This window comes from Athalia rosae, chromosome 3 (assembly GCF_917208135.1).
Source record: "Athalia rosae chromosome 3, iyAthRosa1.1, whole genome shotgun sequence".
NCBI lineage: Eukaryota > Metazoa > Arthropoda > Insecta > Hymenoptera > Athaliidae > Athalia > Athalia rosae.
The window spans coordinates 9061164-9081561 of record NC_064028.1 but is presented as its reverse complement, the minus strand read 5'-3'; the positions used below and the strand labels follow the sequence as shown (position 1 = coordinate 9081561).

Sequence of the window (20398 nt, the reverse complement as noted above, 5' to 3'; positions counted from 1 at the left end):
TACATTTTTTTTTTTTTCTATTTTTTTTCTCTCATCAATTGGGAGGCAAAGTGGTGCGAAGTTTTAGCGCGACATTATGTCCATACCCTTGACTGTGCACCGGGCGAACAGCTGTAAAATACTACACAGATAGAAAAGGCCGTCCGTAAAAAACATAGGCCGCAATCCGTTGGGTCGTTACAAGTTTTGGAACAAGTTCAGGTGGGGGCTTACGTATAGGTATGTGCAGTTGCAGGGTGCAGCTCGCCCGGTTGACCAGCTGGTGACTGTAATAATTATTCAGTGCAGAATTTCGAGCTTGAATCACGGCGCGGCGTTACGAAACAAGCGAAATACAAAGTGGAAATTTTAGTCGAGTTTGAAGTCGGCGGTGGTGCGTGTAATTAATTTTTTTTCTCAACATTTCATTTCGATACTTTTATTTCGAAAGCCGTCAAATGACGCGAGCGCGATTCGACGCGGTGATATTTATTTTATTTTTCTTTCATGTTTACCCCCCCGATAATATGGGGTAATAATTTTCATCTATGAGCAGATTAATTTGCTTCGGGGATCTTCATAGCATATGCGAACCGCGGTTACATTGTCTGCAGATGCAATCCGATAATGAATCACCTGCTATAAAAGTATAACGCGCACGCGTGTCCGACGAGGGATGGTTCGCGCACCCCCATTTCTCATTCAAGATGAAAAATCACAAAAACTGATAGCCACCACTCCAACGGCGGCTCCGTTACACCCGAGAACCGAGAAAAATGTACCGGAAAAATTTTCCGGGTCATGATTAATTTATTATTCCTTTATTTTCATTAGATCTTTTTGTTTCATTCGTTCGTTCCGGAGTCGGTTTCCTCCCTCCTTTGTTGCTTTCGGTTTTTCATCCATTTTTCTTTTTGTCACGTTGACTAAATGCGTGGAGTTCCGAAGAAGCGAAACGTTGGCGCGCTTTTCTGACAATTTATTACTCTCTTCAATCTTTAATGCTGTAACTAATGATCATTCGGTGCCTCTAAAAATAACAATCAATTCTTCAGAAATAAATTTAAAAAAAGAACAATCAACTTCTTTCAACGTGCAACGCCTCACTCGAATGAAAAAAATATTAAACATTTTCTTTTTTCCAGTTTAAAATATTTATATACATATTATATGAATAATCGAGAAAGTCTTTTACTCCGCATTTCTACATATTGTTAGAATAAAAACGTCCGACGATGTAAAGAGAGATTTGCGACGTCTAACTTTTGACAACGCGTTTGAAATACCGGGAGCCACAAAAATAGTAGGTATCACAATTTCGCCGTCGAAAAATGAATCAAAAAACGGAGTCATAAATATTTCGACACAATGAGATCGTATCGGTCTAAAGTACGGGGTGATAATCAGACGGTAAACGTTTTTGCTGAAAGAACTTCTCTCGCATCTGTGGGAGGCAACAACTTTTTGAAATACTGCGCTCGTATGTATACCGACCACCGCAACGTCATACGTTCCAACTTTTCCGATCAATGAGAGAGAATAAAAAATTGAAAAAAAAAAGTTTCCCCAAGAAATATCTACATCGGTGTAACAACGCGTGCATTCGATCATATTTGTACGATATATTTTTATACATTTGTACGGACAGCCGGGCAGACCCGATGCGATGGGAGTGCGACCAAAGATAACTCTGACGACGAAATGAATATTCGGGAGTATGAAAAATAGATAACGCACGCTTCGATTTCACAGAGGATAAAAAATGTGGAAAATTGAATGAAACTATAAGGAAATAGGAAAGAACGAATGAGAAGAGAAAAAAAAAATCAAAACTTAAATAAAACAACTGAGAACGTTGTCAATCGATATCGCGGCAGGTTTATACTTATATACACGCGTATACACATCGAAGTTATACCGTGAGAGCTGGTTCTTATATTAAAATTTATTCCGTAAGAATTTCCACATATTATATTTGCCTCAAGTATTTCATTACGTAACTAACGATTTTGATCATCCCTTGAACCGCATATTTCACCCGGTTGTCGTCTAACCTGAGAACAGCTCCTTTGCAGAACTGGATTACACAACCCTTGCTGCAGGCAATCGTAACAAACGAACCGAAAAATATCATCTCGATATACAAATATAAAATTAAAAAAAAAAAAAAAAAAAAAAAAAAAAACAATATCATACGCATCGAGATCGCAATGAATGTTCGATGGAAACGAGCTTAGCGATGCCTGTGGGCGGAACAAACGGAAGAAGAAATGGAGAGAAAAGATCGAAAAATTGATCCGGGGAAATCGGGTTACATGTAACGGTGAAATTAATTTCCATGTTACATAGAAACTGTAACTATACGTACACAGATGGATTTTTAACGATAAATATCGTAACGGCTTCGTCGAAACGCCACGTCAGGCGAAAACGTTCGTTCGAATACTTTCGCCAAAAAATTTCGAGAACGAAAAAACGATGAGGAAAAAAAATTACAAAAACAAAAAAAAAAAAAAAAAAAATTAACAAAAAAATGCCTGGAATTTGTTTACCACCTTGCACAGTTTCGGAACAAAAGTATACACGTGGGTATGGGAAAAGAGAACGGCGCACACTGTGGACGATTCGAATCGTGTGGGTGAACACGGGTGTACCTATATATATATATAGACGTAATGTTCATCCCCGTGATATATGTTGACATTTGACGCGACACGGTGCTGTCGTATTTCATAACGCTTGACGGGAACACAGGCAAATAACGTGGACGGTATACGCGCAGCCTACGTACCACCATAGATTACAACCAGATTACTAATTTAACCGGCTGAAACACGCGCCCCGCAAGCACACGTGCTATATAAGTGCCAACCTGTTTGGTCCGAATAACCCTGAACCCGCACACCCCCGCGATGTCTCGAAATCCCGAGAAAAAAAAAAACAAGAAAAAAATAAAAATTACGACCAGCGCTTAACGGTTGCGGAAACTCGGCCGCTTGCGGTTTTCGAAAACGAGGACGCGCTTTTTTTCCACGCTCGAATAAAGGGCGTCGGTATCGACGATTCCTCCGAAAATGTTATTTCTCCTAATAAGCTTTAAGCTTCGACTCAGCCGTGCACTACCGTTGTGCTCGGCGGAAAGTTTCAGTTAAACTTGCGAGGGACTTTGCTCTTACCGAGATTAGCTGGGCGGGAGACAACACGTCGTATAGTAGGTACGTACAATGGAACTTCCTAATTTATTACAAAATATTATCAGGGCAATATTGGCTCCGACTAACTAATTTTACTGGGGGAATTCGCGCGTTGCGACGTAAATCATATTCCGTAAGTAGGTTGGGAGGACTGCTCCTCTCTTTATTCAACGGGAGTGCGGGATTGAAGCTCGAAAACAATTTGATCTTTATTTCATTGTAGGAAGAAGGCAGGGCATCCGTAGCTCGCGCGCGGCTACCTCGTCGAATAAAGACGCGTGGCGAAGCTCTCGGGAAATCGTTCGTCATATTTCAAGATGAATAACTTCAATACCTTCTTTATTCGACTTGTTTTTTTTTTTTACACGTAGCTATACATATACGTATAATGCAACGATTCGTGATTACTCGAGTCATGTACGACGCGGTGCAGCGATAATGCCTTTTGTATAACCTGCACTTACTCACGGGGGGGGGGGGGTACCGTGAAATCGATAACTTCGCTTCCATCGCCTTTATAAATTACATTTTAGACTAAAACTTGTGACGTGGAGTAATGGTGCCATTTTCTATTCCCGCATGTTTTCTATATAACGTGATTATGTGCATATTTAGTATACGCTGGATTATTAATAACGTATACCAGTGCCTGTGAAATTATAACAGTGCAAACTGAAACGCGTTAAAGAAATTAATATCGATCCCATTTTTCTTAAAGTACGCTCGGATGTGAACGTAAAATTAGAATCATCGGGAGCGTTGGTTGATCTTTGATCTTTTTCGGACCCAACGATACGCTGCAATTATGAAAAGGCAACATCTGATCAACCTCTCGTGCTGTTTGCATTTATAATATTGCTAATTTCCACTTAAAAACAATATTGGATTAAATTTAGTCGTACGGCTATCCACAGGGAAGCACGACGGTGGGAATTTCACCCTTACTTGTTAGAGAGCGGTGGAGTAGCGCCGTTTCGTTCTCATCATCCGAATCGTCACGTAGCATCACTTAGCCGTTGGCACACGTAGACCGTAGCCCCGTTACTACGTGCCCCCCCCCCCCCCCCCACGCATTTTCCGTTCGACGAGTGGAAACCGATTCGCTTGTTCGATCGGACGAACTATCGGTACCCCACGTAAACTCGCCTATGATCGTTGCGTGTTACCTTAATTTTTCACAAGAAAATTGACGGGAATTTACTTGAAATTAAAAATCTACGGCAATCGTCGCATTTTCAGTAATTGGAATATTTTCAAAACAATGTACGCGCACGTATCTCGTGAAATAGTGCGAATGCAAGTTTGTTAGAATTTACAGCAGGTAAGATCCTTTACAATGAACACGCGAGTTGCGACCGCGGACCAAAGTCGCGAATGTTGCAAGCGTAGCGAAATGAAAATAAATAGAGACCGACATTCGAACGTATCGAATGGAAGATACCCGCGACTCTGAGAACTATGTAATCTTCTTACTTTTGAAATTTGCTGTTCACCGTTCCTCTGTTTATTTTCAACGTATAAATTCGAAGCTTCGGCTTTCGACTCTACGGAGCGGATTCGCTCTCAAAAGTCGGAAGCTGTGAGACAGTTATGAGTATTTTCTGATTTTCATTCTCCTATCACGTATATTATTCGAGTGACATTAATTTGTCGGAAATCTCCTACGTATGGGTACACACGTATAAGCGACTACCGCGCTACGAACTTCGTACAAGACTTTGTACTTTGTGTCAGATGTGAATCAAATATTATCACAACGTACCCACCATCTAATTCGGTTCAAAGTTTGATGAACTTTGCTATACGAGGAGAAATGTGAATTACAATTTGGCTTTCGATATTTTACCTTACCGAGGATGGAATTTTGGGCGTATTATATGTTTGCAGGTAAAACACACGCCCGTATCACTGGATATTATACGTCCCCTCCCCCCCCCCCCCCCTCCCCCCGAGTCCCCACCAGAACAGGGTTGGAACCCGGTAGAAGTGCGTCAAAACCGAGATTAAGACGAAAACCAAACGTGACTCTGGAAGTCCAAAGAAAAGCTAGAAAAAAACTTACGAGCCCTAGTCAACCTGGCGAAAGTTGGTAAAATTTATTAAATGATCTTATGATTGAAATCGATCGATTTTACCGATTCACACATAACGTCCTAAGAGAAGTGTGAATCTAAACATGCAAGCACACCAAAATCCAACCTGGGTTGCTCAGATATTGAATCGACGCGTAAAAAAGAGAAACGCAAAAAGATTCGCACCCGACGCTCGTCGTCCAACTCGCAAATTTAATTTAGCAGCCAGAAATTTCTCAGATTTACGTAGCACTGATTCGATCAACTACACAGAAACCGAAAAACGACGCATCCGAACGTGACTGAAATCGGAAGTAGACCGGCGATCCTTGTAATTAGTCGATAAATAGATCTTGGCAGGGGGTGATCGGGAAGAGTTACTGTTTTTTGATAGGTGGAACCCTTTAGCCGGTTTATTCAAAATTAGGCATCAACTGACGAGCGCTGGTGTAACAGCCATCGGTCCACAACGGACTGAGCGCAACGTTTTGAAAATGATGAGCAACGGAGCGAGTTTACTCTGCAGTGCGGATGTTTACCGCTGGATGACTAGGAAGGTTGTAAGAGCTAATTATTTTGCGAAACGAACAAACAGAGCAGACGGAACGAATTCCCAGTTCTTTTTCATGCTTATTTTCAATATGAAATGAAATTCTTTTCTGAATGAGAAGTTTTTTTTTTGATCAATAATTGGTATCGTAGTGCACGCTTCTGTGCTTCGAGGTATCTCGGCTCATAATAACTCCAGATATCCGCGTTCGCTCTTCCAACGGATAAAAGATTATTTCTCAGAACTCCGAAGGAAACAAATTCTCGTAAAAAATACCATAGGTTTTGGAGCGGAGCTCTCCACTTTTGAATGAAAGTGAAATACACCCTACCGAGCGTGGAGCGTTCCCTAAAAAATGGATGTCGTTCTAAATATTCTGGACATTCCTGTCGCGACCGCTAAAAGATTCCGTTACTCATTCCTCCTCGAATTTTCGCTGGACGGATGTCTTTCAATTTTATTTTTCCATTTCAGTTATACACGGTTCATTTTTCCAGCTCACGCTCCGAAATGATCTTGAATTCCCGAGCTTCTACCTGACGAAAAATTCAGAAATTGTAGAAGAGAGTTTATCAGAATTATTGATATTCTTGTATGAATAAAACTCGAAATCTACTTCAAAAACGCTAATTAGTTCAGTCGAACTTTCGAGAAACGCCTGCATCTTTTAAAATCACTTAATCGACGATATGGTTTGATATTAATTCTTTGTAAATTTATGCATTATCGTATTGATACGGTGTATGATATTGTAAGTGTAAATTCTGCGCCACATCGTGGAATATCTGTTCACTTTCCGTAGTAACGTAATTGATAATAATAATAATAACAAAAACTCGAATAATTGGCATGACTTCCGGTAGAGATACGAAAGCCGATACGAGCAATGTCAAACTTTACTTCCACGTGAAGCAAAATGATTCTCTTTTTTTTTTTTTCTTTTGTATCTATGGAACTAGTCGTGAATGCATGCATGCGTTGTATTTTAGTAATCAAATAAAACCAGACTAATTCCCGCTCTCTTTGATTCCAAATTGAAAACTAATTGCACACGTATGCTTTGACAATGATAATGAAAAAGCTGATACTTCTACGAAGCCGACGAGCCACGTTTATTATTTTCTCTGTATTTCAGATGATATCGGGGAAAGTAATTTACTGATATCGAGTTAAGCTAAATTCCAGCAACCACCATATCCCGAGTATCACTTTATGCCGGGAAACGTTACACGCCTTACACGTGATTGAATTACAAACTATAACTAAGTGCGCACATGTTTCTTGTTATATGTATACCTCTTATGTATTTACATATATGTATTAGGGTGAAAAATGAACAGCAGCCGCAGCAAGGTGAAAAACTTGGTGCCTGTTGAGCGACTTGCGTCATGTCACGATTACACGTTATTTTATTCATGTGATTTTTGCCGGGGACAAGAAGTCAAGGGAAACTTGGTTACTGTCAATTCCGCCAAAACTAAGGCCATTACGGCGATCGGTAATATGCAATACATCTGAAAACTATTTCCATAACTGACATTGGTCATACCGTGATTCACTACGCCAGGAATCAAGTTGCACATACATTCACCTTATCGTAACCAGCATCCTGGTATGGAATTGGACGTGTATCCTGGAATTGTTTCGGGAGTTCGTCTTCGGCTATGGCTATAGAAATCCAGTGCAGGTCGTCGTGCTGGTTTCAGATTCCGGCGGAAATTTTCTGAAATTTGAGACAAATTCTAATAAGAATTCGCCAACCGAATTGACCTATGTATCGAAGTGATCGAGTTCTCTCCGATTTTTCGCTTTTCGGAGCAGAAAAATCTAGATGTCTCGATTGCTGGTTGTCGAAACTTACTTTACTCGATGGATTCGTTTTTCTGAGATTATGATACGTGAAACACCATCGAAATTCTGCGAAAAGAAAAATATTGGTTTTGGGATCGAAAATCGGTATGTTTTTTGGGGGTTTTGCAATCTTGAAATTGATCTATATATACAAAATTGTTCGACTTATCGCTAATTTCCCACTTTTTAAAGCAAAAAAATTGAAGACCCATCGAAGAACCATCGATGTACTGTTATAGAGATCAATAGAAAAAAAATCCAAAAAAATCGAAACGAGACCACCCTATGGATTTTTATCTGAAAATTTCATCTTCTGGAAGGTTTCATTGTTTTCAGAAAAGGTCGTAGGGGACTATTAGAACGAAGTGAACATCAAATATTATGATTGCGTTAGATTTTGTTCAGTTTGTAACCACATTTCAGTCATTGGCGTTGTTTCGTATCGAAACAGTCTCCTCAATTATCCATGGTAACGCTGATGGTATCCGCGGAGTTCGAATTATCAGGGCACAATTTGCGCGCTCGACGGGCTATGAATGTCCCCAGGCAGGTTATTTGATGCGACAAAGGTATCAAAAGGATTCACCCTCCCAGGAGTTTTGCTTGACATTTCACTTGACTTGACTAACAAAATAATCCATCAGAGATAGCTGGCAGAGGTATACGTACCGACCAAACAAACCTTGAAAATTAAAGGATCCCTCCTAACTCAAAACTCGTTTAGGACTCGCGGACAAATTTTTAAATTATTTCAAGACCCGCTATATAAATTGGAAGGTCGCTTTGAGGTAGCGGTTTTGATGTAACTTCGCATGATCAATGCATAATACACACGACTAAATAGCCCTCACAGCTCACCTTTCGCGGTACGTTGGTTTACACGAAAATCTCGGGGGTATACATAAACCATTAGCGAGTTAGAAGCTTGATGTACCACAAATTTAATTAGCAATAAATTTTCCTTTGAATGATGACGAACCATTGCTTGTTGAGCTTATCAAGGGTGGATGCGATCGCGCGACACGATGACGCGAAAATTACTCGAATGCTTTCTCGATTCAAAGGTACGCCAATGACGATTTTCTAGCGGGGTGTTTTTCCCTCAGTCTTCGATAAATTCGCAATATTTTGTAACAAGCGGAGGAAAAGTGAAGGAATGAAATAACAAAAGGAGTTCCGAGAAGAATGAAATGTAAGCAGATTTCTTACTTCCTAGCGTAGTTTCGAGGATTTTGCGGTTTCATGTAGCAACACGGGGGCCCGACCCTTCGCCTAAATACATTTAATACTCGGCGGAGCTCTGACGCTTTTCACTCGCTCTTCGTATCCCTCAAACGCTAGACGGTGCAGTTTAATAATCGGAGGAGTTCCTTTGTAACGATTCGCAACGATGGTAGTGTGGGATCTTGATGCTTTGTAATGGAGATTTCTCTGAAAGTGAAGATAAACAAAGAAACAGTTGTCTGAATGAATATCAAGTTCTTGAAACTCTCGGTGTTGCCTGCCCCACGGAATCTGGACTCGAGATTACACGGGGGATTATCAAAACCACTGCAATTGCGATTCACTCGATAACTCACGAGAAATGAAACAATTGGAACGTAAGCTCTTTCCCCTCGTAAGTGAACGAATCCAGGTGGAGTAAATTCTTTACAAAAACGGAGGTTAATTTTATTTGGCAACCGGAAAGTCGGTTTGAATTTTTTTCAAATAACAAAATAACGTTGTCCCATCCGCCAGAAGAGCGTCGAATGAACGCAAGCTCGATAAGATAGAATTTCCGGAGCGAGTTTGATGCGGAGTAATCAATTTTCAATTCCTTTATTAAATTCCATTCCTCTTTTTCAAGTCAAGATGTGCATACAGCTATAAATATTTTCCCCTATTGCAGGTTTCTCGCTAACGAACTAGCTCCGAAATTTCGCGATCCTCAAGAAAACAAAACCGATAGAGAAATTCCTCGGACGGAGTTCTCGAGCAATAAATATTCAACCTACAATATGAATTTATTCAGGAAAGCAATGCTTGCGGAAAAAGGAATACAGCTCCTCGAGTAAGAGAACACCATCTTATACCCGTAGAGAACCAAGAGGATCGGATGACCTCGTCATCGTTCGAAAACTTGAGACTTTAACGAACGCAGACTCGAGAACTGATGGCTAAAGGAACGAAACTTTACATTTCCTACCCTTTAATAACGCTACAAGATTTTGATTCAATTCTAGCTTACGTATTTGCTTTTCAGCTGCCGCATTTACCGGATAAAGTATTGCCCCCCGCGCGAACGGAAAGATATTCCCGGAAATTCCAGCGGGTTTCGGTCAGCCGCTACATTTCGAACATCCGATCCGCGAGTTACGGGGGCATCTGGCAAAGATGCAAATTTATGCGTCGCAAAGCTAACGCGCGCGGGATGTAACGTACGTGTAACAGCAGAAACACGTCTCGCGCTATACCGAGCTTCGGCTTGTATCGTTTGCGACATTCGCGCGCTGCACCGCGTCCATCCCCGTATACGTACGGACACCGTACTTCTAATTTATCTACCTGCGTTTCTGCCCTCTGTATTCCCGCGCTTGCGATCTCTCGAAAGTTCAGATGTCGCGGAACTAATTTTTTCCACCACATAAACACGCGCTCGCGTTTTCTCTTTACCTCTCGCGAGCATGAAAAATAAATATCTCTCCGTTTTTTCTCCAGATCCCTTTCGTCGTGGAATCCGTTTCGTTCGCGGTGCAAATGTTCCTTCTACCTCCGATGATATTTTAAACTGGAAAACGAATGGGCGAACAAAGAGTCACGCGTTAGTCAAAAATGAAAGGACCCGACTGCACGCGATATCCGTACGGTAACCTTCTGGGGAATTTTATTATCTTGACAAGATAGTTGATCGCCGCGCGATTCGCCGCAGACTTTCGCCCGCACCGTGTCTCGGAAATATCTGAACAAAAACCGCCCCTATAGATCCGACACCCGTTGACGGATCCTCGCGACTGGACGAAAACCTATGGAACAAACCTCGTCACGGATACACACGTACGACCTCAAAGCTCACGTGATAAAAGAACCCTCATGTGCGATACCCTTTTCTGACTTCACCCTCTACGCCTCGAGTAACGCTCGTTTTCCTACAGGCGGAATCGATTCACCGTTGAGAATTTTATCTTCGACGTCTCGTTGTTAGAACAATAATAATCACGCGTGCAGCTCTCAGTCACGAAACGTCCGTTCGAACGGAAAGCAAAGGAAGCTAATTGTCGCGGTTGGATTTGGTCCTGGAACGTCGGAGTGGAACTATAAACTTTCGCGAATGCGCGGCGTGAATTTTCGGCAGCGAATTGGCCAGAAATTTTGACATATTTTCAATCTGAGTACAATTTCACGTGGTATAAAGCTATGAAAAATGGGAAGGGGAATAGAGAAATTTATGAACGTTCGTGAATAACGGTTTCGACGAAATGACGAATTTGCGAGCGAAGCATTTCCAGACATCCCACAGATGAACAGATCTTCTCGTATCTCGTTCGAACTTGTACTGGAAATTTTGCTATTCCGAATTCGGAGACCGATCGAAATTAAATAATTAACATTTGCGGAACACCGCGGAGTCTGACAGCCGAAACCTTGATAGGTGTGCCAATTTGATGAAATCTCTGCAACGTGAATTGCGTTCAACCAAGCTTCGGAATTCCGTGAACTCCCAGGAGTCATCGGAATCGATTCTCACCCTATTCAGATTTCAGTGACGTTCGGGGGCGCTGTACGCTTCTATACTTACGTTCGCGTCGTCTGAATACACCTCGAACTCGAGCTTTCCTCTTCTAAATCCAAAGGATAACGAGACGTCTGTCTGCGAAATTCGGAGTCTATTTCAATTTTCGATGTAATCAAAAATTCTTCCACAACTATTCTTATAACGCCGCATGCCTCTGTCGCTGGATTCGACCCACCTTCTTGTCTTTGTGTTCCCAATAAGTTTTCCAAGAAGAGGAAATATTCACGCGGTCATGATCCGCAGATAAAAATAATCGCGGTTCAATGGTCTATTATTATTCCACCTACCGTCGTCTATAGCGAACATCAAGCGAATGACAATTTTATTCGAACCGAGATACAAACCGATATTTTTTATTCCGCCCCAAAAAATATCCGATGTAGCTGACCGTTTTTATTGTAACTGATATTTTTTTTACCGTGCGCTATCCTTCGCCACGCTCGTTGTGTCGAACGAAATATAATAAAACAATAAAAATTGAAAAAACAAAAAAAAAAATTACAAATAATAGAAAAAAACGTATTTCGTGCGACAAATATTGAATCTGCGACCGTAGCTTTTTCACGCATGTATTCATATGTATTCATATATATATATATATATATATATATATATATATATATATATATATATCTGGCTTGTGAAATGGGGTGTAGATCCTGAAAAGAAGAATTCTACCCTTGAGCTAATGTGAGGAATTTTTCGCGAACGATCTGACGATATTACGCTACTCGACTTAACTTCGAGAACTTGAAAGCATTCTGTTGGGGCTGTGCTGCAGTTCAAGAGACAGAAATTTCCTGAATAATATTACGTTAGGTCAGGTATATCAGGTTCAAGTGGAAATTCTCTGGTTTTTAATCATGTCATCTTCTAGTCAAAATTGTTCGTTTTTTTTCCCGCCTTTTTCCTCGCTCTTCTTTATAAAAATAAGAGAAGAAAAATTACAAAAAAAATTGCGCCGACGTATAACTTTTTTTTTTTTTTCTTGTCCGCGGTATCTTCTCCTTCTCACGTCCCAATGAAATCCACATAAGCCTTTCTGTTTTCCACTCGTCCGATTGCTCGGCAAAAATCCTACCCCGTCATTCTTTAATTTTCACGCCATGTTACGCCTCGTGTACAGTTTAAGGATCCTGACCTCAGGATTTTAAGCTTCCAGCAGCTTAAAATTCGAATACGATTTCGCTAATCTCAGGAGGGTCCGTCCCCCGTGCGATCTGCGATTCTTTATTTGCGCGTGGGGTATATTCAATCCGTTCAACATCGGAAGAGTTGGAAAAACCTATCGAAAACATCTTCATACCACAATATTTTCATTCAGTTCTTCCAAATTACTTTCACTTGATAATTCCATGCGAATTGAGTTCACCGGATATTTTAAGGCAGACAGTTGCCCTTTGGCCATTTTAGGCGAGCATCGAAGTTTTGGTAGCAAGTTGAACAAAATCGGATCGAGTGTCGACGAAGAATCGAGGTTTTTCCGTTTAATGTTTGACGGCAGAAAGGTCAAATTAGAACGACGTATCCATCGGTGGAAATGAAATTTGAATCCATACGAGATTGCAATATCCGGTGGAAATTCCTCGGATACAGTAGAGACATCAGCGATGGACATATTGTGGACGCGTCATGATATACCTATGTAGTGGCCTCTGGTAGAACACCGTGCAGAAACCCTAAGCTAATATATGTGATTCAACAACGATGTTTGAACACCGCCATCCAGATTGGTAGATTTGGAAGGAGGTTGATTAATCCAGACTAATTCAATACCAATTAGGAGGGTCTCGCCACCCACGAGGACGTCTCGTTTCGTCGATCGACGGGGGTGGTCGTTCAACTTTGTGAAATCCTCGATGATATCGACCCTTGAACTACATCGCAGTAATGCAAGACAGACGACGACGCGACGGTCACGGCTGTATCTATATTACACTCGCTCAGAAACGGATATTAAGACGGAATTCGAATAACGTGTTTACTCGTCGCTCCGAGGCGTTGATGATCTCTCTTTCCTACCCTTCTATCCATACCTGACATCACCGTCCCGTACCGCTTCAGACAATCTCAGCCTCACTCCGAGACTATAATCCCGGCTGAACGTAGACGTTGCCACGTCGAGAATTCCACGTTATACGTCCCGATAGTCCCTCGTGCTCCAGCGATATAATGTCCTTTGTATTCGGTATAAGCCAACGGGATTCCACAATCTTGAAATGTAAGAAGGTACGGCGTTGACGCCTCAGTGAATTCCAACCGTTTCAATGCCAATTTATGTTGTTATGAATTCAATGCGCGTTAATGGCGAAAAAAACTTCTTTGATATCGCTCATGCTCGAACAGCGTACCTGTTCCGAAATAAACGCGTGTATCGAACACTTGCGTCTCCTCAACAGCGCGAAGTCTTCGATGTCATTAGCTGACAAAAAAAAAAGTCATTCGCGCGACACGAGGCATCGGCGTGAAAAAAGCTGTAAGATAGGTCCTCCCGATGATTTCTCGATTGTTCGCGCGTTAGCCAATCAAATGAAATGCGTTGATTGGTTTCGGTTTAAATTGGGGAAATGCAAAACAAGTGAACACAAATTGCCTGCGCGAAATTCCATTCGAACAGTATATTCGGTCAGCGTATTTTCGCTCATTGATTTTGCGATATGTAAAAAGCGTTTTTTTTTTTTTTTCTTTTCTTTTTTTTTCATTTTCATTCTTTCGATTTTCCATCGGTTCGGACACGAGTGGACCTCGCTCATGTTTCGAGAGCTGCCCAATAATGAGCATCAAACGGTGAAATTTCGCACATTTCTGCTACCGCCAGAGATGTGACCTTCCGCATACTGCTCGCGGACCGCAATCTGCAGTTAATATCGTGCATTTGGCGAATACCCGACGGCTCGTCAAGTTTCCTTTGTTCGCGATGTTCAAAGCTTTACTTGATAAGTCTTCAGCCGACGGATGAAAAGTGTAGGAACATCTAGAGCAACATGGCGAGTTATTGTATAGATATAGGTATACGGTACACACCTCGCGTTCGTGATAACATTCGCCAATACAGTTTTGATCAAAGGAAGTTGTCCAATTAGAGTTCCCGCATGCAGAAACTATAACGTGGCCAGTGGTCAACCATTATACAACCATATACATGTACCATATATATATGTGTATGATGGCTCTAACTTATCGATTCGGTGTTTCCCGAGTGGAATGACTAACCGGAACCAAACGATCGTCGCTAATTGGCTGGATATCGTCAGCGTTGTTATTTCGGGTTCGATTCGAGGAAGACGTGACGGTGTAACGCGATTGCCACGGCGAACAACCCTATAAATGCTCGCGGTGTCCTCGGTTCTGATTGCGGTTCACGTTATATACTGTAGGAGAAGTTCTGAACTTTCGCTGAATTTCTCATCCGTTGGCTAAAAGTTACCGTGGCACAAGGTAAATTACCGTGGACGGACATACCCATCAACCGTAATAACGGTTTGACTTATTCTACCGATGTACCGTTTCGCATAACCGATTTTCAATTCAATTCGATCGCACACCGCCGAATAAGTCTCGGCAATTTATCAAAAAATCTTGATTTTCATCTCCCTGCAATTTTCCGCCCGCACACATTGGTACGTCTTATCGGGATTCATCTCTATTTTTCCGCGCACGAGAAAAAAGAGGGTAGAAGAAAGAGAGAAAAAAAAAAGCCCTTCGAAAATTTAAAAATAATACCGAAAGGTACCGTATAGGTATAACATCGATCGCTAGCTGATGCAAAAGAAATAAAAGATAAAATAAGGTAGAAAAGAGAAAAATACATCAAGCCAGACGTCTTTCGTCTCTTGTCTCTGGGGTTCCGGACAAAAAAATCTACACCCGGCTATCGCTACGTATATATACCTACCGAAGGCAAGATCTTCGGATTCCGGGATGCTGCGGCATTCCCGAGGAAAATTGGCCAAATATTTTCAGGATCATTCTTCTTGAATTTTCCTTCGTTTTTCAGTCGTCGGGGTGTATTTTTTTTTTTGTTTTTTTGTTTTTTTTTTTTTTTCGTTTTTTCGCTCGAGTCGGCGCCCTCCTCCTACCGTTCTCGCTACACGCCGCCCCTCTCACGGCGAACTTACTTCGTCTAACCCAAAGACACATGGCAGCCCCTCCATTTCCCGTCGACGCTTTTCTATAGCTGCGACAACCACTTTGTATTCACCCTCCGGATTCCGGCGACGCCGACGCAGAGAGACGTATACACGCGAGTATAATCCAAGATACGCTCCACCTCACGTATTATTACCTATAGCTTCTGACTTTTCCAGGTACCTACGTATACTCGCACACGTATGCGAGCGTATGTGGAAATGTTTGAGCTACAAAAACCGGCTTTTATGCCAGGATATTATCCGAGGGCGTATTTTTCGTATAATAAAAAAGGCATTAACTCGCGAAAATCGGACGCATTTTATACGTGTACGTCAAGCGACACCTAGTTTCGAACGCGTGATCTTGAATCGGATGAAATGAGAGACGGCGAATGATTTAATCAGCCACGATTGCTGAGTAAATCGAAAAATTTTTCAATACGTCGACTCGTGGAAAATAAATTCTTTTGTCTTGTTCGCGAATTGAAAATGGTGGGAATAAAATATCGCCGCATAGGTAGGTACGTACCGTACTTTACGGGAAAAGTACTCTCTCTCACTCCCTCTCTCTCTCTCTCTCTGCCGATTGAAACAGCAGAGAATAGAAAAATCTTATCTCGTGGTTTGAAATCAGGCAATTCACTCGAAGAGCTAGTAACTTATTGATTTCACGGTATTTCGCAGAAATCCTTGCACGATTTCTGCGGCTTCGTCCGAACGCGCGCGGATATCCCATATGAATATAGCTTACTTATATCTCTTCGCCGGCAACTATTTCGCATCCCCTATTCCTTCTGTTGAAAATTCACGAGAAATGAACGAATAAATGAATCAAATGAAATAAAATTGTTCGACATTCGCGCGGCGTTCTTACCCCTCAGTAGAAAAAAAAAAGTGGAATACCTCCTCCACCTCCGCCTCCATTTCCTTCTCTCGACCCCACTCGGCCATGTTTTGCTTTAAATGGCCAGCTGGAGGGAAAAATGCCTCCCTGGAGAGACCGGAGTTAGTTGAAGGTTGGATTCCCTTTCGCACGTACTGAAGCGAATAGAGGGCTGGTGGTGGAGGAACAAGAAGTGAAAAAAAGTCAAAAGGAAAAAGGCCAGCTCACTGGGACCATACTTTACCTACCCTTCTGAAACAAAAGGGTTAGAAACTACGGCGGAAGGTAGATCGAGGTGGTAGGTGAAAGGTGCGTGTACCCACCTCATTCTCTACCAAGAGACCGACCTTACTCGTTTGCTTCGCGCGCCGTTGCGTCCGCACGGACAAAGGAATAAAACTAAACGTACGTCCGCCTTTCGTTTTCGCTACCGTATTCAAACTATTCGAACCCTCAATTACCGGATTTTATTTGTGAAGACGAAAAAAAAAAAAAAAAAAAAAAAAAAAAACAACAGAAAAATGGCGCTATTTCGGATTTCGAGTTTGGGGAAATTCTTCAACGCCCCAACCCCCGTCGTCGCATTATCTTATCCTCTCGTCGGTCGTTCGAAGCTCAAAAGTCTCACACGCACGCTAAGGGTAGCTAGGGAGGGGGAGGAAGGCGGGGGGGGGGGGAGTGAAATAAGGGTGAGTATGATAATTGCATGATTATTCTGAAAGCTTGATATACTCATTTACATGTGTGCGTGACGGTAATATCCTGCGAAGGCTTACGTTTGAGCACATTTACCAAAATACATTTCGTTCCCGTCAACGAAGCCCTATCAACCTCCTACGCCGACAGACGAAACGCTTCGACTCGATCTCAATTCCACGTAATTCTGGTAAACATCATCTCCGTACGTTGTGGCCGTATTCAGACTCTACGGTGTCCTTGACATTAATTTTCCCGTAGGGTTTTAAAATCCCCAAAAATAACATTTCGATACTCGTACAACGAACAGGCAGACGCTTGTGAAAATACAAAATATTTGGTCCACATCGTCGCAAGGTTCAAAAAACATCTGACATTTTTCGCCCGCTGGTACGTACCTATGAACTCGAACCGGGTGCCGCTGTGAGACCGCAGAGTACCGGAAGCCAACTTTCCGCGCCGGAAATGGTTCCCTATATACATCTACCTCCCTCCATACTTGGTGATTCCGAATTTTAGAGTCGGGGTCACGGGAGGTCAACTCGACATTTTTCCGATATAGGAAATCGAATGCCAGTGAATATAAAAAGGGTCCGATCGGCTCGGCTCGTCATTTTTATACCGCAAACCGCAGCTATGGCTTTCGCGGACAATTTATTACGACACGCGTTCGCTTAAATTTCAAATTTTATTCTAATTAGGTATTAACGCAGAAGTAAAAAAAGTAACATTGAGCCCGGCTTACACGCGTACATGCGATCAAGATATAAAAACGCACCTCTCTCGTGTATACTTCGGCTTCAAATCCTTTAGCTTGAAATAAAAAAAAAATGAAGAAAAAAAAAAAAACAAGCTATCTGCTGCCGGAAAGCTCGGAAAAAGGGATTGCCAGCCTTAACTCAACAAAGATCACCCCTAAAACCACGTGCAAAAGTATAATAAAAATGTCCGGAAATCCTTTCGAAGTGGAAAAAAATATGTATGTATGTATGTGTATATGTGTATGCGGCACTAAAAACAGACCTCGGAGTAAGTAGCGTTGCGAACAAAGGAGGTGAAAAACAGATTTGTAAATTCAACAACAAAATATCAATACACTTGTCGAGATCGATATTCTCATTCCCATTCATTTTCTTTCTTTCAAACCAAAAAATATACAACGAAATTATCGTTTTTATATCGGGGTAGTAACGCCAAAAGGGTGTAGAGCAGCGAAAAAAAATTTCCACACTTTTTTCCACAGATTCATGTATTTCACTCATACATTCAAGTTGATTGGGAAAAAAAAGATGAATTATTCCGCAGAGCCGAAATGGCGTACATTTCGAGATACGCCCTTTGGGCATCGGCAACGCGTTTGCAACCATTCGGTATATACTTTTGTATTTTTCCAGGAATGAAGCCGAAGATGAAAAATCACTACAGAGCTCATCAGCTCTCGGTTTGGCTGAGACTGGTGCCGGAACTTCATCGTGCAGGAATGGAAGACGTGGAGCCGAAACATAACTTGTTCAGAAGTCACGCCGATCCGGCCCTTTACGATGGTTCGGTAAGGCCCGATCCCCTGAGCAGGATAAGCGAAGAATTCCGCCGCATTAATTCCACCACGGAATCCCCGACGACGACCGATTTCAGCATCACGGCCTGCGTCAGTCTCATTCAAAGCACAAATTCACAGAACATGAACAACGCGAGCACGGACACCTTGGCCAGCTTGGACGCCGCGGGGTAAGTTCTACCCGTATTGAGATCAAGGCATCTCGTTGATTCCGCGTACCACTTATTTCGACGGACGATAGAGTTGAACTAGAGTAAATAAAGGAAAGGGGAAGTAGCGACGGAGAAAGTTGAGTTTCGCGCCCCGCGATGCGTAATTAGACTAGTTTCATAAATCAACTTCATCGTGGAATTACCGAGCGATCAATGGGAAGCAAAGTTCATTATCCAAGACATGACTGGCGTTTCCGAGCCTCGCTTTCAACGTGAAAAGGTGATGCCGGGGTGTCGGTACTCTTGGCCTTTTGTTCCTCCGTCTTCGTTGTTGGTTTTTATCCACTCGGCTTCTTTCATCCCTCTGTGGTACGGGGGTTACCGAATGCGGTGTAAAGTTATGGCACGAGAATCGGTAACGCGTCGAGATAATATTTGAAATTTATTTTTTTTTCCTCAACTCTCATTTTTCAGATACGCGGCGTACTCCACAGCTTTGAGCGTCACCATTGCGATAGGTTGCAGTTTGCTCATACTCAACGTCCTCATTTTCGCCGGCGTTTACTATCAAAGGGACAAGACACGACTCGAGGTCAAGAGTCTCCAGCAGCAGCAAATGATCAATCAACAATGCGGGCCAAGGAGCTTCAACGAATTGAAGCAACCTCCGCCGCCCCACTCTCATTTCCCGGGAAGTGGACAAGTCATTGTTGACGTCGAGAACGAAATGCTTAGAAGGTAAAATATGCTAAATCAGGGTAACTCGAGTGTGTTGACGGATTCAAATTTTTTGGTCTCTCCCGTCGAGAGAAGAGAATAAAATTGTCCGAATTACGATGGGATCGCGCGGTACGTTTTTTGCTTAGTTTTTTTTTTTCTTCCTTCATTCCGAAATCCAACGGAACAATTTTACATCCTTTCGCTCGGCCCCTGCGATTCTGCGAAAATGAAGTCAAGTTGAAGAGAAAATTCGAGCGCTTTACCCTCGTTACATTTCGTGACCAGAACCGACCACCACGCGGTGGTCGGAATCATTTTTTCGCATCCATGATATCGATGATGGAAGATCGGAGAAATAAATTTCCGTCTCTTATTTATACCGGCAGTCATTTGATCGCGCACCGAGAATCGACGGGCTTCGTTTCGGTATCCACGATTGAACGTATCCCGAATATCCTTTTCCATTTATATCCCGTTGATCCGGGTAAGTCCTTTTCTCCTCGGAGAAGAATCGACGTTGAAGCGACACGCTCTGCGTAGCGTTACAAATATATATATATAGAAATAAATTCTTCGTGACTTTATTTTGAATATTTCTGATCGACGTTTACAGGAACGCAATGAAAGCACCCCCCAGCAGTCCGAATTCACAACTTCTTCAACAGGGTCAAGCCACCCACACTTTACCGCATCAACATCATTACCAGAAGCAACACCAGCACCAGCATCATCAACAGCAGCACTCCACGTTGCCTCGGGCAGCCGTCATACAAGAGATAAACATAAATACTCAAATGCAGGTGCGTGTGTACGCCGTTTTTACTTATGTACGTGTATA

The 20398-nt window shown here is 42.2% G+C and overlaps 1 protein-coding gene across 1 annotated transcript in view; it reads left to right on the top strand.

Annotated features, from left to right (window-relative positions):
* Window positions 1-20398, top strand: part of LOC105685828 (neuroligin-4, Y-linked) — a 198926-nt gene that overhangs the window by 174113 nt on the left and 4415 nt on the right. Inside the window, exons 11-13 of the mRNA XM_048651849.1 lie at window positions 18525-18858; window positions 19315-19578; window positions 20174-20360. Coding sequence (XP_048507806.1) covers window positions 18525-18858; window positions 19315-19578; window positions 20174-20360 — 785 coding nt within the window. The remainder of the gene's footprint in view (window positions 1-18524; window positions 18859-19314; window positions 19579-20173; window positions 20361-20398) is intronic.